The sequence below is a fragment of the Pelophylax lessonae genome (genome assembly GCF_965119305.1).
Source record: "Pelophylax lessonae genome assembly, chromosome: 3".
NCBI lineage: Eukaryota > Metazoa > Chordata > Amphibia > Anura > Ranidae > Pelophylax > Pelophylax lessonae.
The window spans coordinates 323,780,784-323,804,823 of NC_138770.1; the positions used below are offsets into that span (position 1 = coordinate 323,780,784).

At 45.3% G+C, this 24,040-nt stretch overlaps 1 protein-coding gene across 1 annotated transcript in view; it reads right to left on the reverse strand.

The window, feature by feature from the left end:
* Positions 1-24,040, reverse strand: part of CSMD1 (CUB and Sushi multiple domains 1) — a 2,644,830-nt gene that overhangs the window by 392,589 nt on the left and 2,228,201 nt on the right. The window contains exon 42 of the mRNA XM_082250071.1: positions 22,320-22,508. Coding sequence (XP_082106197.1) covers positions 22,320-22,508 — 189 coding nt within the window. The remainder of the gene's footprint in view (positions 1-22,319; positions 22,509-24,040) is intronic.

Sequence of the window (24,040 nt, forward strand, 5' to 3'; positions counted from 1 at the left end):
GAGAGATCCACCTTTCCAAGTTGTTGGGGTTCATCTCATACTTCTGAAGGTTTGAGGGTGCTGCCTGTTCCATACTCCCCCTACTCCTAGCCTTTTAGGGGTACAAACAATAGTAATTGGGGCCTAGTGTGGTTGTGTACGTGTGATATACATACACTTTTTTTGGATCATATTTTCTATTCCGCTATTTAATCAAAAACCTTTGGGGATCAGTTAAATTGGGGGATAGTCTGTGTTGGTACGTGTGAGAGAGATCCACCTTTCCAAGTTGTTGGGGTTCATCTCATACTTCTGAAGGTTTGAGGGTGCTGCCTGTTCCATACCCCCCCTACTCCTCATCTAGCCTTTTAGGGGTACAAACAATAGTAATTGGGGCCTAGTGTGGTTGTGTACGTGTGATATACATACACTTTTTTTGGATCATATTTTCTATTCCGCTATTTAATCAAAAACCTTTGGGGATCAGTTAAATTGGGGGATAGTCTGTGTTGGTACGTGTGAGAGAGATCCACCTTTCCAAGTTGTTGGGGTTCATCTCATACTTCTGAAGGTTTGAGGGTGCTGCCTGTTCCATACTCCCCCTACTCCTCATCTAGCCTTTTAGGGGTACAAACAATAGTAATTGGGGCCCAGTGTGGTTGTGTACGTGTGATATACATACACTTTTTTTGGATCATATTTTCTATTCCGCTATTTAATCAAAAACCTTTGGGGATCAGTTAAATTGGGGGATAGTCTGTGTTGGTACGTGTGAGAGAGATCCACCTTTCCAAGTTGTTGGGGTTCATCTCATACTTCTGAAGGTTTGAGGGTGCTGCCTGTTCCATACTCCCCCTACTCCTCATCTAGCCTTTTAGGGGTACAAACAATAGTAATTGGGGCCCAGTGTGGTTGTGTACGTGTGATATACATACACTTTTTTTGGATCATATTTTCTATTCCGCTATTTAATCAAAAACCTTTGGGGATCAGTTAAATTGGGGGATAGTCTGTGTTGGTACGTGTGAGAGAGATCCACCTTTCCAAGTTGTTGGGGTTCATCTCATACTTCTGAAGGTTTGAGGGTGCTGCCTGTTCCATACTCCCCCTACTCCTCATCTAGCCTTTTAGGGGTACAAACAATAGTAATTGGGGCCCAGTGTGGTTGTGTACGTGTGATATACATACACTTTTTTTGGATCATATTTTCTATTCCGCTATTTAATCAAAAACCTTTGGGGATCAGTTAAATTGGGGGATAGTCTGTGTTGGTACGTGTGAGAGAGATCCACCTTTCCAAGTTGTTGGGGTTCATCTCATACTTCTGAAGGTTTGAGGGTGCTGCCTGTTCCATACCCCCCCTACTCCTCATCTAGCCTTTTAGGGGTACAAACAATAGTAATTGGGGCCTAGTGTGGTTGTGTACGTGTGATATACATACACTTTTTTTGGATCATATTTTCTATTCCGCTATTTAATCAAAAACCTTTGGGGATCAGTTAAATTGGGGGATAGTCTGTGTTGGTACGTGTGAGAGAGATCCACCTTTCCAAGTTGTTGGGGTTCATCTCATACTTCTGAAGGTTTGAGGGTGCTGCCTGTTCCATACTCCCCCTACTCCTCATCTAGCCTTTTAGGGGTACAAACAATAGTAATTGGGGCCCAGTGTGGTTGTGTACGTGTGATATACATACACTTTTTTGGATCATATTTTCTATTCCGCTATTTAATCAAAAACCTTTGGGGATCAGTTAAATTGGGGGATAGTCTGTGTTGGTACGTGTGAGAGAGATCCACCTTTCCAAGTTGTTGGGGTTCATCTCATACTTCTGAAGGTTTGAGGGTGCTGCCTGTTCCATACCCCCCCTACTCCTCATCTAGCCTTTTAGGGGTACAAACAATAGTAATTGGGGCCTAGTGTGGTTGTGTACGTGTGATATACATACACTTTTTTTGGATCATATTTTCTATTCCGCTATTTAATCAAAAACCTTTGGGGATCAGTTAAATTGGGGGATAGTCTGTGTTGGTACGTGTGAGAGAGATCCACCTTTCCAAGTTTTTGGGGTTCATCTCATACTTCTGAAGATTTGAGGGTGCTGCCTGTTCCATACTCCTCCTCCTACTGCTCAACCATCCTTTTAGGGGTACAAACAATAGTAGTTGGGGCCTAGTGTGGTGGTGTACGTGCGAGATACATACACTTTCTTTTTGATCATATTTTCTATTCCGCTATTCAATTAAAACCTTTGGGGATCAATTCAATTGCGAGATAGTCTGTGTCGGTACGTGTGAGATCCACCTTTCCAAGTTGTTGGGGTTCATCTCATACTTCTGAAGATTTGAGGGTGCTGCCTGTTCCATACTCCCCCTACTCCTCATCTAGCCTTTTAGGGGTACAAACAATAGTAATTGGGGCCCAGTGTGGTTGTGTACGTGCGAGATACATACACTTTTTTTGATCATATTTCCTATTCCGCTATTCAATAAAAACCTTTGAGGATCAATTGAATTGCGGGATAGTCTGTGTCGGTACGTGTGAGATCCACCTTTCCAAGTTTTTGGGGTTCATCTCATACTTCTGAAGATTTGAGGGTGCTGTCTGTTCCATACTCCTCCTACTCCTCATCCATCCTTTTAGGGGTAGAAACAATAGTAATTGGGGCCTAGTGTGGTTTTGTACGTGCGAGATACATACACTTTTTTGGATCATATTTCCTATTCCGCTATTCAATAAAAACCTTTCTAGGGCAAGATCTTAAATTACAGAAATATGAGGAGACCGTCAAATAAGGGCCGTGGCCTGGGTCGTGGTGCTGCTGGTAGAGCTCCTGTTGCAAGGAGAGGACGTGGTCGATCTGTGCCAGCTACACGCACAAGTGAAACACCTTCCTCAAGTGTGAGTAGGCGACAGAACCTGCATCAGTATTTGGTAGGGCATCAAACGCCCCTAGAAGTGATGAGGCCAGAACAAGTTGAGGCGATAGTAGATTGGTATGCTGCTGACAGTGCCTCCAGTTCCTTCACATTGTCTCCCACCCAGTCTACTGCAGAAAGGTCAGAGTTGGCACCTGCAGCCAATGTCCAACCGTCTTTCACCTCACCCCCTTGCAAATCAGGCCAGCAGTCTGAGCCCCAAGCCATACAGCAGTCTCTTATTCTTTTTGAGGACTCTGTCAGCAGGGTTTCCCAGGGCCATCCACCTAGCCCTGCCCCAGAAGTGGAAGAGATTGAGTGCAGCGATGCCCAACCACTTATTTCTCAAGATGAGTACATGCAAGGATCATCGCAGCACGTCTCCGATGATGACGAAACGCAGGTGCCAACTGCTGCGGCGTTCAGCATTGTGGAGACCGACAAGGAGGGCAGGGGTGAAGACTGGGTGGAAGATGATGTGGAGGACGATGAGGTCCTCGACCCCACATGGAATGAACGTCATGCAGGTGACCTGAGTTGTTTGGAGGAAGAGGCGGTGGTCGCACAGAGCCACCAGCACAGCAGAAGAGGGAGCAGGGTGCAGAAGCGGAGCGGCCGTGCCCTAGACACTACGCCCGCTACTGCCCAACGCAGCAAGGGAACGAGCGCACCAAAGTCAGCTCAAAGGAGTTCTCTAGCGTGGAAGTTCTTTAGAAAATGTGCTGATGACAGGACACGAGTGGTTTGCACCCTGTGCAATCAGAGCTTGAAGCGAGGCATAAACCTTCTCAACCTGAGCACAACCTGCATGATCAGGCATCTAAGTGCAAAGCACGAGCTGCAGTGGAGTACACACCTTCAAAACCAAGAAACGTCTCTGGCTCATCCTGCTTCCTCTTCTGCTGCAGTCTCGGCCGCTCCAGCCACATCTGTAGTGATACCGGCACCTGCCACCCCGCAAACAGACGATCTGTCAGCAACACCACCACCTGGGTCACCAACAACCATCTCCACAATGTCCCGTGGAAGCGTTCAGCTTTCCATCTCCCAAACACTTGAGAGGAAGAGGAAGTACCCCCCTACCCACCCGCGATCCCTGGCCCTGAATGCCAGCATTTCAAAATTATTGGCCTTTGAAATGCTGTCATTCCGTCTGGTGGAGACGCACAGTTTTAAAAACCTTATGTCGGTGGCTGTCCCACAGTACGTCGTGCCCAGCCGCCACTACTTTTCCAGGCAAGCCATCCCTTCCCTGCACAACCAAGTGGGGGAAAATATCAGGTGTGCACTGCGCAACGCCATCTGTGCCAAGGTCCACCTAAATACGGATACGTGGACCAGTAAGCACGGTCAGGGGCGTTATATCTCCCTAACGGCACACTGGGTAAATGCAGTGGCGGATGGGCCTGAGGCGGATAGCAATTTGGCGCATGTCCTTCCACCACCGAGGATTGCAGGGCGCTTCAGTTTGCCTCCTGTTCCTAACTCCTCCTACTCCGCTTCCTCATCCTCTACCGCCTCCTCATCCGGACAGCGTAACACCTTCACCACCAACTTCAGCACGGCCAGGGGTAAACGACAGCAGGCAGTTTTACAACTTGCCTGTTTGGGGGACAAACCACACACCGCGCAGGAGTTGTGGAGGAGCATGGAACAGCAGACAAATGAGTGGTTGCTGCCAGCGAGCCTCAAGCCCGGCCTGGTGGTGTGCGATAACGGGCGAAATCTCATAGCAGCTCTGGGCCTAGCCGGTTTGACGCACATCCCTTGCCTGGCGCATGTGCTGAATTTGGTGGTGCAGAGGTTCCTTAAAAACTACCCCGATATGTCAGAGCTGCTGCAGAAAGTGCGGGCCGTTTGTGCGCACTTTCGGCGTTCTCACCCTGCTGCTGCTCGCCTGGCAGCGCTGCAGCGTAACTTCGGCCTTCCCGCTCACCGCCTCATATGTGACGTGCCCACAAGGTGGAACTCCACCTTGCACATGCTGGAAAGACTGTGCGAGCAGCAGCAGGCCATAGTGGAGTTTCAGCTGCAGCACGCACGCGTGAGTCGCTCTGCGGAACAGCACCACTTCACCACCAATAACTGGGCCTCCATGCGAGACCTGTGTGCCTTGTTGCGCTGTTTTGAGTACTCCACCAACATGGCCAGTGGCAATGACGCCGTTCTCAGCTTAACTATCCCACTTCTATGCCTCCTTGAAAAAACAATTCGGGCGATGATGGAAGAGGATGTGGCACAGGATGAGGAGGAGGAGGAGGATGAAGAGGTAACATTTCCAAGGCTTTCAGGGCAGTCATTCGCAAGGGGCTCCGAGGGTGGGTTCCTGCACACGCAAACGCCAGGGACGCAATTGTCCAGCAGGGGCACAGTTCTGGAGGATGAGGAGGATGAGGAGGAGGAGGAGCTGGAGGAGGAGATGGAACCATGTTCACAGCAGGGTGGCACCCAGGCCAGCTCATGGCCATCACTGGTGCGTGGCTGGGGGGATACAGAGGACACGGACGATACACCTCCCACAGAGGACAGCCTTTCGTCGCCTCTGGGCAGCCTGGCACACATGAGCGATTACATGCTGCAGTGTCTCCACAACGACCGCCGAGTTGCCCACATTCTAACTTGTGCTGATTACTGGGTGGCCACGCTGCTGGATCCCCGTTACAAGGACAACGTACCGTCCTTAATTCACTCACTGGAGCGCGATCGCAAGATGCGCGAGTACAAGCGCACGCTGGTAGACGCCATGCTGCTGGCATTCCCATCTGACAGCGGGGCCACAGTGGAAGCACAAGGCAGAGGAGGAGGAGGAGGAGGTCGCCAACGCAACCAGGGCACCGCCAGCACCTCAGAAGGCAGGGTTAGCATGGCCGAAATGTGGAAAAGCTTTGTCAGCACGCCACAACAAACAGCAGCACCAGCAGCTCAGATGGAACGTCTTAGCAGGAGGCAGCATTTTACCAACATGGTGGAGCAGTATGTGTGCACACGCCTACATGTAGTGAATGACGGGTCTGCCCCCTTCAACTTCTGGGTCTCCAAATTGGGCACATGGCCTGAGCTTGCCCTTTACGCCTTGGAGGTGCTGGCGTGCCCTGCAGCCAGTGTATTATCTGAACGGGTATTTAGCACGGCTGGGGGCGTTATAACAGACAAGCGCAGCCGCCTGTCCAGAGACAATGTGGACAAGCTCACGTTCATTAAAATGAACCAGGCATGGATCCCACGGGACTTTTCCGTACCTTATGCAGAATAGCAATGGATACCGACCTTACCCACCCATTGTTCCATTTTTGCTCTTTCTCACTCTTTTGGGGTGTACCCTCATTTAAAATTTTTGAAAAGAAGCAGTGTTGGCTACCTCGTCCTCCTCCTCAGGGCCAGATTAATGTAGGGGCTATTGGAGCTGCAGCTCCAGGCCCCTACCTTTTATATAGGCCCCGGGTTGGCCATATTCACTGTTACCGCTCTTCTGTCACTTGTAAACACAGAAGTCTGGCTTCTATGCTCGCTTCCCCAGGCAGCACCCTCAGAACCTCCCCACACAGCGTGAAGGCCGGACAAGGAGGGACAGTTGGCGATGCATGGATGTGTTTATGGGCTTCAGAGACAGCATCCCATGTTGAATTAGGCATGCATGGCTGCACCCTTCCTCCTCTGGGTGCATGGCAAGGCACGGCCCTTAAGGCCCTTCAAAATCCTCAGCACCAAGCCCATGATGCTGTTAATCCGGCCCTGGTCCTCCTCCACCGCCGCTTCCACCTACACCGCCCATAGGTGTGCGCAGCCTATTGCATTAAGGTGTGCACCCCAAAGTTGAAATACACATGCATGTGTTTGCCAGCAGGGAGAGTAATGTATCGGGGCCATGTACCTGTAGGCAAGGAGAAATAGAGCAGAGCAGGTCCCAGGGAGATCTTTCCCATCTCCTCACTGGCAATGCTATGTGCCCTAGGTGATTAGGGTGTGCCCAGGCACACCCAGCACACCCTGTGCGCACGCCTATGTCACCGCCACATCCACCACCACCTCAACCTCCCTCCTACTCCATATGGGCCTCGTCCTTCAGAGATGAAGAAGAACATTGTTTTATTTTTCTGTTTTTTTTTGTTGTTTTAAGTTATTTCCCTATCCACATTTGTTTGCAGAGCACTTGCCATGCTCTTAATTACGTTTTGCTGCCATTTGCAGCACTCTAGCCCTTTCCTTTGGTGTTTTAGAGCCATTTTAGTGCCTTAAAGTTCGGGTCCCCATTGACTTCAATGGGGTTCGGTGTCCGGGAAAAGTTCGGTAAAAGTCCGGGACACGGACCCGGACTTTTTTTTAAAGTTCGGCCGAACCCGTCGAACACGGACATCTAGGTGTCCGCTCAACCCTACTTACCACTATAGAGTAAGTGCATTACCTTTTATTAAATCTCTTTATATGGCAATATTACGCTATTGGAGTTTCCTTATTTCTTATGACATGTTGTCCGGAGTCTCGGAGTCATCTGTTTACTTCTGGCTTATCACACACTGGATGTGAAGACTGTAATAGGAGATTTTGGAGCTCTTGTGGAGATACATTGCGATCATGACCCCCTATAACTAAGGGGTCAACTTCTTTTGGTAAGAACTATTTTATCCGAGCACTGGGTGTATGGTGATTGGTGAAGGCATTTCACATCAAGTCCAATTGTATTTGCTGCTGGAACTTAAAGTTTGCACTGAGCACTTTTCAAGGACTATGTTTATTATTATTATTATTGCTATATTCATTGGAATATCCACCTTTAAATAATTGGTTCATATGTTTATGTTATTTATGCATTAGCACTTTATTGTGAGTATACTGCTGAGCGCAATAACCCATATTCACTATCACATATTGCGTTTTCACGTTTTTATTGCTGCTCGCTAGAGGAAGAAATTCCCTAATTTTTCACATTTATATATTCATTGTTAAATATCACTCCATTTGCGCAGTTCTTTTTTCGTTTACACCGAATTTTGTTTTTCCTTGGGAAAACGTATTGACTCAAGTATAAACCTAGGGTGGGAAATGCAGCAGCTACTGGTAAATTTCATAAATAAAAATAGATACCAGAGGCTGCAGGCATGGTACAGGAGAGGAAGAAGCTGCAGGCATGGTGCAAGAGATGCAGAGGCTGTGGACATGGTGCTGGAGATGCAGGGGCTGCGGGCGTGATGCAGGGGCTGCAAGCATGGTGCAGGAGATGCAGGGGCTGCGGGCTTGGTGCAGGAGATGCAGGGCTGTGGGCATGGTGCAGGGGATGCAGGGCTGAGGCCATGGTGCAGGAGAGGGAGGGCTGCAGGCATGGTGCAGAAGATGCAGGGCTGAAGGCATGGTGCAGGAGATGCAGGGCCGAGGGCATGGTGCAGGGGATGCAGGGATGAAAGCATGGTGCAGAAGATGCAGGGCTGAGGGCATGGTGCAAGAGATGCAGGGCTGCAGGCATGGTGCAGGAGATGCAGGGCTGAGGGCCTGATGCAGGGCTGATGGCATGGTGCAGGATATGCAGAGGCTGCACAGGGGTCTTACTTACCCATCGCTGAGGCACCTTACATTTACAAATGGTGCCACCCAGCGCCACATGTCATTGCGCAATGCGCCGTCTTCCCTGGCTTTCCTGAGCAGCGGCGGCACATGCGCAGTGTACATGTTGGGCCGTCGCCGCTGATGTTCGGTACAATAGGCGTTCACAGTACACAGAACCATAAGTGTCAGCCTGTATAGGCTCCAAAAACTAGCTCACATAGTTTGAACTGACAGCAAAGAACTTAGTATTTGGTGGTACATTAGGCATTCACAGAAAAAATAATTGTCGGCCCTGAAAGTCCCCTAAAACTTGCCATTCAATGGACATGAAATGCCTTTTATGCCGCTGTATGTAGCGAAGCCAAGGACCAGGAATTGTTGTGGGTGGAGGAATTTCGATGAAACCTGGTCTACTGGTCACATGTGTTGAATTCCTCAGAGATCCATGCCACATTCATTTTTATAAATGTGAGGTAGTCTACACTGTCATGAGCTATGCGAGTGCGCTTATCGGTCACGATCCCCCCTGCTGCACTGAACGTCCTTTTGGACAGGACACTGGACGGGGGGCAAGCCAACATTTTCATTGCAAATTGTGCAAGTGCTGGCCAGAGGTCAAGCCTGCCAACACAGTAGTCCAGGGGTTCATCACTCCTCAGAACTTCCACATCGGCCGTTAACCGATGTAGTCGGACACCTGTCGGTCTAGGCATTCCCTCATGCTGGATTGATGGTTTCGGCTAAAGGAAGGATCTCATATCTGAAGTGACCAAGACATCTTCCAACCGCCCTCTTCTTGCATGCGCTGTTGGATTGCTACCCGCAACTGTCTCTCTATGACTGGACATTCCTCTGCCAGCGCACGGAAAAGCAGAATGCAGCATTTCCCTCAGCAAGGCCTGGAAGTGCTGCATTCTGACTGCCCTCTGTGATTGTGGTAACATTTCCGCCATTTTGTGTTTGTACCGGGGGTCTAAGTATGTTGCCACCCAGTACTGGTCCTTGGCCTTTACGCATTTTATACAGGGGTCCCCCTTAAAACACTGCAGCATGTAGGCCCCCATTCCCACTAAACTGGAAGCGGTATAGCGGCCTGCTTCCAGCTCATCATCCAGGATAATGTCGTCCTCGTTCTCCTCCCCCTCCCCCCATTCACGGATAACACCAGGGATCCCAGAAAGGTTTAAAGCATGCACTTCTTGCTCTTCCTCATCCCCCCCAGCACCATCCTCCTCCTCTGACTCCTCTTCAGACTCCTGCTGTTGATTTGTCTCAGATGGAGTAGCACCCCCTGGGAATTCATCCAACATTGCGACTTCCTGATCTTCATGCTCCTGCTCCTCGACGGCTTGATCAATGACACAATGCAATGCACACTCCAGAAAGAAGGCCTAAGGTATGATGCCACTTATGGCGCCCTGGCCATGACTGACCAGTTTGGTGATCTCATCGAATGGCTGCAGAAGTCTGCATACGTCCTGCATGAGCAGCCACTGGTCAGGTGAAAAATACCCAAGCTCCCCACAACCTGTCCTGCCGCCGAGTTCGAACAGGTAGTCATTAACTGCACGTTTCTGCTGGAGCAGCCTATCGAGCATATGCAACATTGAGTTCCATCGCATCGGCAGTCACAAATAAAATGCCTAAAGGGCAGGTTGTGTCGCTGCTGAATCTCAGCAAGGCGAGCCATGGCTGTGTAAGATCTTCGGAAATGGCCCGAGAGTTTCCTGGCCTGCCGCAAGACGTCCTGGACCCCAGGGTATTTTGCCAACGAATCGCTGCACCACCAAGTTCAGGACATGTGCCATGCATGGCACGTGTGTTATTTTGCCCTGTTTCAGCGCGCTCAGCAGATTGGCACCATTGTCGCACACCACTTTACCAATTGACAAATTCAGCAGTGTCAGCCACTGATCTGCCTGTGAACGCAAAGCTGAAAGGAGTGCAGGACCAGTGTGGCTCTTGGCTTCCAGGCACAACAGACACAGCACAGCATGGCGACGTCTCACCTGGCATGTGGAATAGGTTCTGGGGATCTTGGGCAGTGCAGGAGAAGAGAGGGTAGCAGCGGAAGAGGAGGAGTCAGCCGAGGAGGAGAGGGAGGATGATGTAGGAGGAGAAGAAGAGGCAGGCCTGCTTGCAATCCATGGCGGTACAACTAAATCTAAGGTGCCAAGGGTTACATGCTTAACGGCCATCAGAAGGTTCACCCAGTGGGCAGTAAAAGTGATATACCTTCCCTGCCCGTGTTTGATAGACCATGTGTCTGTGGTCAGATGTATCTTGGCACCAACACTGTGTGCCAGAGATATATTCACTTGCCGCTTAACATAGCCATACAGCTCTGGAATGCCCTTTTGCGAGAAATATTTCCTGCCTGGGACCTTCCATTGTGGTGTTCCAATGGCCACAAATTTACGAAAGGCCTCCGAGTCCACCAGTTGATATGGCAGTAGTTGGCGGGCTATCAGTTCCGACAAGCCAGCAGTCAAACGTTGGGCAAGAGGGTTATCCGGCTTCATCATTTTTTTCCACTCCAACATTTGGACCACAGAAGCTTGCCTTTTTCCAGAACAACGTGACAACGGCATCATGGAAGGTGGAGTGGAGGGCAAATGTGAGGAGAGAGGAGAAGGAGAAGGGGCTGGATGGTGAGAGCCTGGAGTGTGGCATTTCTGGGTTCAACTTCTGACGGTGTTGCTCCCACTGGACTCAGTGATGGGAGTTTAGGTGCCTTCTTAAGGTGGTTGTCCCTAGGTGAGTGTTGGGCTTACAGCGACTTATGTGTTGACTGCAAAGGCTGCAGATGGCAACACTGTTGTCAGCAACGGACACATTAAAAAAAGCCCACATTGCAAAGCCATGTGCCGGCGTCCTGGGAGCGCCAGATGTGACTGTACATGGTTGATGGCTTGCTCCTGATACATTTGCAGTCTGCTTTCTACCTCTTGTGCAATGCAAGTTCTGCCTGCCTCTCCTCCCTATCTGCCGGTCCATCTCTCCCTCTGAACTCCCTTCCTCTTCCTCTCTTGTGGACTCCCATGTGATGTCCATAGACTCGTCATCATCCACATCATCTTCCCCACCACTAACATTCGAGATCTTGGAGTAGGCAGCAACAGCGGGGACCAACCTCCTTGAGCTGATCTGGGTACTGTTGTCAGAATGCTGAGTGGCGGCTGTTGCTACCTCCTCTTCCTGATCCAATGCCAACAATGGCTGTGCATCGCAAACCTCTTGTGATGGATCGGAAAATAATTCCAGTGACTCAAGTGGAGGGTATGTGCTGGTGGTGGTGGTGTCTTTGGGGGTGCACACAGCAGAGCGTGAAGAGGGTGCAGACAGAGAGGATGAGGAGGGTGCAGAAGAGGAAGGCTGAGTGACCCACTCAACCAAGTCTGGTGTGTCCTTTGTCATAATTGCACGTGGCTTTTGAAACTTCGCAGTTAGGCTCCTGCCTATTGCTCCTGCCCTACCCTTACCACCCCTGCGTATGTCTCTGCTTCTTCCTGTGCCTGTCATGTTTTTTAATTACCCTGTGACAAAAGTCTCAAGAGAATCGCAGTATATCTGGAAAAAGGTAGATAGCACCCCGCTTCAATATGTGCTATTGGGGGGCCACTGGTCTATCACACCAGTTCTACAAATAATTGGCCAGTAACTGTTGTCTCTGTGTGTAGCACAGTCAACACAGCAAGAGAGGCCAATTTTTTGCAGGACTAAAATACACTCTTTTAGAAAGGTATACTCTTAAATAACACCCCGCTTCAATATGTGCTATTGGGGGGCCACTGGTTTATCACACCAGTTGTTGAAAAAATTGGCCAGTGAGTTTGGCGCTGTGTGTATCAGACTTCACACAGCAACAGAGGCAATGTTGTTGCAGGACACAAATACACTTGTAAAAGTCTACTCAGTCAGATAACACCCCACTTCAATATGTGCTATTGGGGGGCCACTGGTCTGTCACACTAGTTCTACAACTAATTGGCCAGGGATTTTGTCACTGTGTGTAGTGTTGCTGCAGAAACACTCAGTCTCACCACCATACCTGTCACAATGCTGCACAGTGCACAATAATACTACTAATCCACTATAATATGCTTTCTACAAAGTATATTATACTGTGGATTAACCCCCCCCCCCCTTTTTAGTGCACTGCACAGCAATACCAAAAAATTTGCAGCCCTTTAAATTACTTTTGTGGACATTGACAGATCGATGTGTGTGTGACTGCAGCCGATCTCTAACTGCCCCTAAAGCAACCACTGGATACCTGCCCCTATAGTAAAGAGACTGTAATAGAGCCTAGAATGACATTGGAGCACTTTACATGATTTTTGTGGACATTGACAGAGCGATTTGTGTGTGACTGCAGCCGATCTCTAACTGCCCCTAAAGCAACCACAGGATACCTCTCCCTAAGCTCAAAAGATACTAGACCTATACCGAAATACCAGCCCTGAAAAGGACTTTTGTGGACATTGACAGATAGATTTGTGACTGCAGCCGATCTCTAACTGCTCCTAAAGCAACCACTGGATACCTCTCCCTAAGCTCAAAAGATACTAGTAAACCTATACCGATAAATACCAGCCCTGGAAAGGACTTTTGTGGATCTTCACAACGCTATATGTGTCTAGCAAACTCTCCCTGACGAGCACAGCAGACCTCTCCCTACACTGGCAGAAAGCAGAATGTGAAATGGCTGTCAGATTGGGTCTATTTATAGGGTAGGGGGACTGTCCATGTGCTGGAATGTTTAAATTGGCTGTCCCGTTCCACCTGACGGCTGTGTCACGGGTCAAAGTTCTCCCCAATGTAAACAAATATGGCCGCCGCGAACGATGCCATGTGTTCGCAAATTTGGAGGGTAGCGAACAAGCAAAATTTGCCGCGAACTGACTGCCGGGTGAACCGCAAGGCCATCCCTATTAAGCAACCACCAGCCTGAACTGTTGATATAAGACAGGATGAATCCATTCTTTAATGTTGTTTACGCCAAATGCTGACCCTACCATCTGAATGTCACAGCTGAAAAAGAGACTCGGACCAGGCAATGTTTTTCCAATCTTCTATTGTCCAATTCTGGTGAGCCTATGCGAATTGTAGCCTCAGTTTGCTGTTCTTAGCTGACAGGAGTGGCACCCGGTGGGGTCTTCTGCTGCTGTAGCCCATCTTCTTCAAGAGTCGATGTGTTGTGCATTCAGAGATGGAATTCTCCATACCTTGGTTGTAATCAGTGTGTTTTTGAGTTACTGAGTTCTATCATCTGGAACCAGTTTGCCCATTCTCCTCTTACCTCTGACATCAACAAGGCATTTTTGTCTATATAACTGCCGCTCACTGGATATTTTCTCTTTTTCGAACCATTCTCTGTAAACCCTAGAGATGGTTGTGCATGAAAATCCCAGAAAATCAACAGTTTTTGAAATATTTAGACCAGAGCCCATCTTGCACCAACAACCATGCCATGTTCAAAGTCAATTAAATCCCCTTTCTCCCTAATTCTTATGCTTGGCTTCAACTTCATCAAATTGTCTTGACCGCTTCTAGATGCCTAAATGCATTGAATTGCTGCCATGTTATTGGCTGATAAGCAATTTGTGTTACTAGGCAATTAAAAAGGTGTACTTAATAAAGTGGCTAGTGAGTGTGTATACATATACATATATATATATATATATAAACATTAAGGCTGCATTCACACTTGAGCGTAGCGTTTTTTACCGCGATTTTACCGCAATTTTTTTCAGGCGTTTTTCATTGACATCTATAAAAAACGCTGGTAATCATCCCAAAAAGAAGCTCATGTACTTTTTTCAGCTACAGGCGTTTTGCAAAACGCTCAGATGTGAACAGGGGCCATTTAAATGAATGGGGTTTTACTTGTTGGGCGTTTTGGAAGCGTTTCTTTTGAGCGTTTTTGGAGCTGAAAACGCCCAGGTGTGAATGGAGCCTAAAGCCTTGTCAGCTTTATAGATGCACTGCTAGGGAGATTTTCCTTCTCTTTATGTCAAGGAGACACATAACTTTTCCCTCCTTAACCACTTTAGCCCCGGAGGATTTTCCTGCTTAATGTCCAGGCCACTTTTTTCAACTTGGCACTGCGCGACTTTAGCTGACAACTGCGCGGTCATGCAAACCTGTACCCAAACAAAATTTATGTCCTTTTTTTCCACAAACAGAGCTTTCTTTTGGTGGTATTTGATCACCTCTGCGCTTTTCATTTTTTGCGATATTAATAAAAGAGTGAAAATTTTGCGAAAAAATTGACATTTTCTACTTTGACAGTTAAAAAATATTCAATATATTCAATTTTTGGCATATAATTAGGCCAAAATGTTTTTAGCTACATGTCTTTGACAAAAAAATTCTCAATGATTGTATTTTTAACAACTTTAAGACTGGAAGATTTTACCCCCTTCCTGACCAGGCCATATTTTGCGATTCGGTACTGCATTACTTTAACGGACAATTGCATGGTCGTGCGATTCTGTACCTAAATTAATTTCATTTCCTTTTTTTCCCCATAAATAGAGCTTTCTTTTGGTGGTATTTGATCACCTGTGCGATTTTTCATTTTTGAAAAAATGAGCGACAATTTTGAAAAAAAAAAAAAAAACAATATTTTTCACATTCTGATATATCCCCCAAAAAAATTTACAAATCAAATTTTTTTTACATTTTCGGCCAATTTGTTTTCTGCTACATATTTTTGTTAAAAAAAAAATCACAATAAGCGTATTTTGATTGGTTTGCGCAAAAGTTATTCCGTTTACTAACTACGGGAAAGATTTATGTCATTTTTATTATTATTTTTTTACTTGTAATGGTGGCGATCTGCGATTTTTTTGCGGGACTGCGACATTGCAGCGGACAGATCGGACCCCTAACTGACATTTTTTGACACTTTTGGGGGGACCAGTGACATTACTACAGTATTCAGTGCTATAAATATGCACTGTTACTGTCATAATGACACTGGCAGGGAAGGGGTTAACACTGTTGGTGATCAAGGGGTTAAATGTGTGCCTCATTCTTACTGACGTGTGTGGGGGGAGGCGGTTGTGTGACACAGACACAGATCGCAGATTCAGCTATGCTGAATCCTGTGATCTGTCCCTGCCTGTCACAGAGGAGATCCGCCCGCTTTGTTTACACAACTGGGCGCATTTCCTCACTCTTTCCCCGATGATCGGGAAAGAGCGGCGGTGATCACCGCCTCTCCTCCCCTGGCCCGACTCCCACTGTGTCTGAATACAGCAGGAGCGAGCCTCCGGCGGCAAGCGAGCCGCTCTGCTGCAGTAGCAGCAACGTGAGCGGTCGGCTAGTGGTTAACAGCTGTCCCTGAACAGGTCTCCTGATTGGATGATTTATCCTCACCTCCTGTGCTAGTGAAAACTATAACATTTTGGTTTCCCATCATCTTTTGTGCCAGTAATAATGGTCACCAATAAAAACAATGAGGTAATAATAATTTTTTTACTCTCTACAAAACTACACTACATAGACTTTCAGGCCTGGTTCACACTGGTGCGATATACTTTGGGAGCACATGTCCTATGTCCTATGACATGTACAAATCAATATAAGGGGAAAAAACTGCACTATAATAAATAATCAAAAAAGCAGCAACTCAAATGTGAGATAGACACAAAGATAAACAATATATAAAAGTGAAGTTGCTCTGTGCATTTATATTAAATCACACAAATTTTACCATGTGCAATGTTAACATTGAACTATGTCAAAAACCCCCAATAAAAAAGAAAATTATAATAGTAGTAGCAGCTCCAATGTGTCTTCATTCTCCATTGATGTCTTTTCTCTCCGTTTTTCTTCCTCCAGCTCTTTTCCCTCTGCTATCCTCTTCCGATGGTTCTTCCTCCATTTCTTCTCCCTTCACTGTCTTCTTCCTCTGCTGGTTCTTCTCCTTCCATTAGCTCCCACTGTTGTGTTAGCTCCAGTGTGCCATTTCTTATATAGCCATGGGGCGTGGCCATCTGGTGATATCATCCGGAGACATATGGGGCAGTGGTGTAGTAAAACTGCATAATCTTTGGGCTGCTTTAGCAGGACATTTTGCTGTCCTCTGAGACAGCAAAGTTACAACTTAACAGTTCACTCCCATTAGAGAACTATACTATATTGGGATGCCTGCCTTTATGTGCACATGAACTTTAATGGCATCCCAGTCTTAGTCTGTAGTGGTCAATATTTAGTTGGCCCACCCTTTACAGCTATAACAGCTTCAACTCTTATGGGAAGGCTCTCCACAAGGTTTAGGAGTGTTTCCATGGGAATATTTGACCATTCTTCCAGAAGCACTTTTGTGAGGTCAAGCACTCATGTTGGAGAGAAGGCCTGGCTCACAGTCTCTGCTCTAATTCATTCTAAAGGTGTTCAGGTTGAGGCCAGTCAAGTTCGTCCACCCCAAACTCACTCATCCATGTCTTTATGGACCTTGTTTGTGCACTGGTGTGCAGTCATTTTGGAACAGGAAGGGGCCATCCCCAAACTGTTCCCACAAAGTTGGGAGCATGAAAATGTCCAAAATGTCTTGGTATGCTGCCTTCCCTTCACTGGAAGTAAGTGGCCAAGCCCAACCCCTAAAAAGCAACCCCACACCATAATCCCTCCTTCACCAAATGATTTGGACTAGTGCACAAAGCAAGGACACTATTGGTGATTAGGGATGAGCTTCGAGTTCAAGTTGAATGTAATTGAGCACCCCCCTGAACCATACCAGGCCGCTTGCCCTCAACATGGGGAGGGTGCTTTGGGGTGCCCCCCAAAGCACCTTGTCCACATGTTGATGGGGACAAGAGCCTCTTCAAGACAACCCTGGGCTGTGGTTGTTGAGGTCATTGGGTGGGGGGGATTCTCGGAATCTGGAAGCCCCCTTTAACAAGGGGGACCCCACATCACAGCCCCCCTATGTGAATGGATATTGGATACATCATACCCCTACCCATTCACCAAAAAGGTGTACGAAAAAAAAATAAAGACAAAAGCCAGTATTTGAGAAGTCCTTTATTAAAAAATGAAAATAAAAAATAGTGTCCCCTGATGTAAATCCATCGTAAATTACGTCGCCTGCACATGAGAAAAATAGAAAGAAAAAAAAGACTCTCCCGCCTCTTCACACGCCTCCCTCGTAATGAGCTGTTTGAGCTGTGACAGCTCTTTTATAGGAATCTGATCTCACGAGCGCCCCATAATGCACTGTGCTGGTGCAGTGAATAAATTACTGACATCACGTTAGAAGGGGTGGTGCCCCTGAGTGATGTAATCGGGTGTCCCCGCCACTTTCCTATAAAAAAGCTGTCATAGCTCAAACAGCTCATTATGTGGGAGGCGTGGGAAGAGGCAGGACCGTCTTTTTTTCCCCCTAACTTATGGGTGTGACGGGCGATGTGATTGACGATAGATTTACAGGGGGGGAACACAATTTTTTTTTTTTTTTAGGACTTGGCTTTTTTCTTTATTTTTTTGTACACTTTTTGGTGAATAGGTAGGGGTACAATGTACCTGATATCCATTCACATAGGGAGGGGGGCTGGGATCTGGGGGCCCCCTTGTTAAAGGGGGCTTCCAGATTCCGATAAGCCCCCACTCGCAGACTCTGACAACCACAGCCCAAGGTTGTCTGGGAGAGGCTATTATCCCCATCAACATGGGGACAAGGTGCTTTGGGAGGCATCCCAAAGCACCCTCCCTATGTTGAGGGCAAGCGGCCTGATATGGTTCAGGAGGGGGGGTGCTCGCTTGTCCCCCCCACCCCATCCCGACCAGCCAGGCTGCCTTTTCAGATAAGGGTCTAGTATGGATTTTGGGGGTGATGCCACGCCTTTTTCTTTTTTCAATTTTGGTGTGGGGTTCCCTTTAAAATCCGTACCAGACCCAGGTCTGGTATGGACTGCTGGGGTGGACACCACACCTTTTTTTTCATGGTTCTTTGTCTGTATTGCCGGGAGCCGACAATACATTATAGCCGCAAGCAAGTTTAAATGACATTTTTTCCTTTAGAAATGTCAGTATTGCTGCAGAAGGCTACAAACATGGCACATTTACAGGCACATTAAGGGGACCCCAAGCCATGATATGTAAAGGAATTTTTCATTTGTATTGTTTCATTTTAGGCATCATTAAAATCACTGCTCCTGTAAAAATGATCATTTAAAAAAAAAATAATTTGCATTGGTACATGTCCCCCAGGGCAGTACCCGGACCCCCATACACTTTTTTTGGGCAATAACTTTGCATTTAAGCTTTTAAAATGAGGACTTTTGATTTTTCATGTTCAAGTCCCATAGACTTCAATGGAGTTCGAAAGTTCTAAAAAACTTTTTCCTCGTTCACGGTGTTCTAGTGCAAACCAAACCGGGGGGTGTTCGGCTCATCACTATTGGTGATCTATCACAGACACTGATGTAAAGGACTGGCTTTGGGACTGTGTTTCATGTGTGGCTATTTTGAATTTATTACACATTTATTCAGTTTGAATCACTACAGATCTGTGTATTTTGGTTATGGTTTCAGACACTGGTTTGGTATGTTTGGAATATTAAAATCGTATCTACCCAAACAAGAAAACAAATCATGAAGTAGATAGTGGTGCTAAACATAATCACCCGTGTGAATACATTTCAAACAAGTCCATAGTAGCTAGTCTGCCCTCTAGGTGGATCCGGTTGTTTTCCATGTTTGGAATATTGTTAATCTGGCAGATTTTTTTTTTTAAGATTGACTTTTGATAGTCACATAATGAAACATGTCAGGAGTCAGGGGGACGGGAACTAATGACATTATCCACAATCCAGGAAGTGTATCCCTATGTTTTATGCTTTCTAAGGGGCCAGAGTCCACTTGCACATGTTTTTTATCTGTGTGCCCTATTTCCTGCACACCTAAAAGTAAGTGTATTATAAGAAGCTTTTAATAAATCTTTTGCAAGTTTTTATGGTTGTTTTGCACAATGATGGTTCCTTTCTTGTTCCTTTGAGCACATGTACCTAACCTTTAGTGCAGGGATATGCAAACCGTGGTCCTCCAGATGTTGCAGAACTACAAGTCCCATGAGGCATAGCAAGACTCTGACAACCACAAGCATGACACCCAGTGGCAGAGGCATGATGGGACTTGTAGTTCTGCAACAGCTGGAGGGCCACAGTTTGCATATCCCTGCTTTAGGGGATAGATTTATATACACCAGCTGACCTAGGGATGGGCAAACAATTGGGCCTGAGCATGAGTTTGGGCTAAACATTTTCCTGTTTGGCTGTTTGCTGAACACCCAAATTTGCAGGGTGTTTGCTGGGTGTTTGCCCTGACAAACACCCTGCAATACACTGAGTGCTGCAAAGCTTTGCCCAATCAGGGTGCAGTGTAAGCTGTTTGTTAAGGCTGGGAAGCCCCTTCGGGTCTGTTATGGATTTAGAGGGAAATCCAATGCCAAATTTTAAAAGAAATGGCGTGGGGTCCCCCCTAAAATCCATACCAGACTATTATCTGGGCATGCAGCCTGGCAGGTCAGGAAAGGGGGGATTGAGTTTTGGGGTGGGGGGCTCTTCCCCCCATGCTAAAGCACCTTGTCTTTCCAACAACCCTGAACTGTGGTTGTCGGGGTTTAACAAGGGGGCCCCCAGATCCCGCCCCCCCCTTGTGAATGGGTATCGGGTACATAGTACCCCTACCCATTCACCAAAAAAGTGAACAAAACTAATAACCACATGAGACATTTTTTTTAGGCCTCCTGCCTATGCCCGCTCCGCGCTTTGACATTTCTTATAGAGGTAAGGTAAGGTAAGGGGCCACCTGGCTACATCACCCGGTGGCACTGTCCCCTTCTAACATCATGTGACGTCACATGACATCTTTATTTTTTCAAAAGCCGGGTGCCAACAATTGTAACTGTGAGTCACTTTTAATGGGATTTGATTATTTTTTTTTCTTTAGAAATTTTATTATTGCTGTAGAATGTTTTATGCATGCTACAGATGCGCCACTTTACAGACACATTATGGAAGGCCCCCCAGGAACCATATTAATAGGAACATTTTCATTTTTATTGTTGTACTTTAAGCATAATTAAAATCACTGTTCCTGAAAAAATTATGTTTTGTTTTTTTGTTTTTTTATTTATTGATGTCCCCAGGGCAGTTCCCAGGCCCCCATACCCCTGTTATGACAAATTACTTGCATACAGACCTTCAAAATGGGCCCTTTTTTATTTTTTATGTTCGGCTCCTATAGACTTCAACTGAGTTTGCTGATTGGGGTAGAACATTTCCCGTTTGGGAGTTCTATACAGGGAGGTGTTCGGCCCATCCCTAGTGGAGAAATATCAGGATTTGAGTTGATCCCAACTCAAAGAGGGCGATGAGCATTAGACCTATATTTATTAGATCCAATCTTTGAGGTGAGCTGCCATCCTTACTGGTAAAGGATTTACAAGGTGTTATAAACAGCATCCAGTCACTGCATGGGTTTTAAAGGAGAAGGGCACTCTATCAAGCACACACTTAATATATGTGAACTTTAGCACAGATTTACAGGATAAATGTATGGACATTTATTATAGTTACTTTTAGTTTTGCTAACCACCAGAAGGGTGTCATTTATGTTGCCATCAAATTTTTACAATATCAACATATGCGTATGTATGTATGTATCTAGGAGGTTTTCCCTTATAATACTGTAATACTCATTAACACTCATTGCATTTTATGGCTGACTTTAATATTTTGCACAGGGTGACACCATTATTGTTTTATTGCTTTTTTTGTGCACACTGCTGTGTTTTAGGGTTTTTGCTACACATTTAGGCTGTATATCTCTATAATATCCATAGAGGATAACAACATTATCGCACATATCCTATAACACACTGGATTGCAGCATATTTAACCCCTAGGGGGTACTTATTTTTAAATAAATTACTGAGCAGTTTTTGTGTTGTGTGTTTTTTACACAGTGTATTCACACAGATACTATTTTTGAGTTTTTTTTCTTGCCCACCTTTTGTAATACATTTTTATAGGGTGTTTTGCACTAATACTTTATGGTCACTTTATTGGTTCGGAGTAGCACAGCTTTGCCTTTATTTATTTTTTAAGATAACAATACAAAAAAATTATAAAAAATAAATAAAAAGCAGAAAACATTAAAATAAATGTTTACATATGAGTAGGAACAGGGGAGTTTAAGCTAAAAAGCAAAGCTACAAACTTTTTTCTATACTGTACACATGAAAACCACTTATGCTCCACTTTACAAATAATTAATGTAGTCATTACTTTAGACTAAATGAAAGTACAGTGTGATACACTTCATTTAAGCCAGGCACTATAAAATGAGCATTATTTTTTTTTTTTCACTCCATGTGACTGCAGAAGTTATTGACTACTTTTTCTTCAGATTATTAACCTTAGCAGCAAAGGTTTTGCGAAGCATGAAAAACAGACACAATCATTGCACAATGAGGGACTGCTGAATACTTACACAATAATGAAACATTAGGGCTAATGGATCACAAAGCAAATTGCCCTATTTATGCTATCATATTTAGTTCCCTCCAGAGAGCCTCATAGAAGGTGCAAGTTGTAATGTTAATCTCAGAAACAATAAATAATTGCTTGTTAGAAAAGCCAGGCTATTTATACTGGAAAATTCAATGTTATTTCGAAACACTACTGAAATAATTGTCAATGTTCACCTAAGATGATTCACAGCCAGCAGTCAATACATTTATGTTCTATGTAAGGTCTGTTTTAATTAATCTTCCTTTTTAAAAAAAAAAAAACAACGCTTTCAAGGCTGTTTTTGTAAAGCACTTAAAAAGTAAGTAATTGGCAAACAAACTCTCAGGATAATTTACTTACCTTCACATCTTGGAAAAGGATAGTTCCAGTTTCTATTAATACCGTGTTGGCAAGTGAGAACAGCATGTCCTATCAGAACATATCCTGGATAACATTCAAAAGATATTGATTGTCCCACACTATAATCAGAATTAATGATGTACCCATTCTTAAATGGATGCGGGGCTGGACAGTTTTGCAATTCATAGGCTGGAAAATAAAATCAACACACGCAATAAATGTTAATGAAAACTTAGGGAACTTTAGACATAAAACTATTTATAAAAAGGGATAAAAGAGAAAACATAATTCTGAAATAAAATAACAGGAATTATCCTTTTAAATCTTTTAGAATTACCAGACAGTCAAGCAGCATTTTTGCGAATGCAGAATATTTGTGACCTACAAATGACTTATATTACACAAGGGAAAATTGTTTTAAAATATGTCTCTACCAAAACCTTTTAGTTTTTTTCTGCCTGAGCACCTACTACAGAGATTCACCCCTCTTCATATACTGGTGACCATTAGCACAGAGAATGACAGTAAGGAGAAGTCCAACATTTTAGAGTTGTCCCCAGAACAAAAGGTTAAGAGAAATCTTCAACTGTGGACACATGTTCCAGGAAAAGTAATGTTCCAGTATAAGATCCCCCGCTGAGAAAAACGGAGTCTGTCCGATGGACATCCTGTGTGAAAGAGCCCTTAACCACTTAAGCCCCGGAAGATTTTACCCCCTTCCTGACCAGGGCCTATTTTGCGATTCGGCACTGCGTGACTTTAACGGACAATTGTGCGGTCGTGCGACACTGTACCCAAATGAAATTGACATCCTTTTTTTTTCACAAACAGAGCTTTCTTTTGGTGGTATTTGATCACCTGTGCGATTTTTTGATCATGCGCTATAAACAAAAAAAGTGCGTCAATTTTGCAAAAATAACAATATTTTTCACATTTTTTTATATGAAATTCCCCCCCCAAAAAAAAGTGAAAATCAAAATTTTTTAACATTTTAGGCCAATTTGTTTTCTGCTACATATGTTTGGAAAAAAATCGCAAAAAGCGTATTTTAATTGGTTTGCACAAAAGTTATTGCGTTTACTAAGGGAAAGATTTTTGTCATTTTTGTTGGTTTTTTTAACTTTTTGCGCTATAAACAAAAAAAGAGCGACAATTTTGAAAAAATAACAATATTTTTCACATTTTTTTATATGAAATCCCCCCCCCCCCAAAAAAAAATTAAAAAATTTAAATTTTTTAACATTTTAGGCCAATTTGTTTTCTGTTACATATTTTTGGTAAAAAAAATCGCATTAAACGTATTTTTATTGGTTTGCGCAAAAGTTATCGCAGCTATTAACTATGGGAAATTTATGTCATTTTTATTTATTTTTTTAACTAGTAATGGCGGCGATCTGGCGGCGATCTGGGATTTTTTTTGCGGTGCTGCGACATTGCAGCGGACAGATCAGATCCTTGACTGACATTTTTGACACTTTTGGGGGTACCAGTGACATTACTACAGTAATCAGTGCTATACATATGCACTGTTACTGTAAAAATGACACTGGGAGGGAAGGGGTTAACTTTATTGGACAGGGAGGGGTTAAGTGTGTCCCTAGGGGCGTGTTTCTTACTGTGATTGGATGTGGCTTTGTGTGTAACAGCACAGATCAACGGTCCTACATAGCAGGACCGAGTGATCAGTGCTTTTACACAGGGGAGAGTGACAGGCGGCTTTG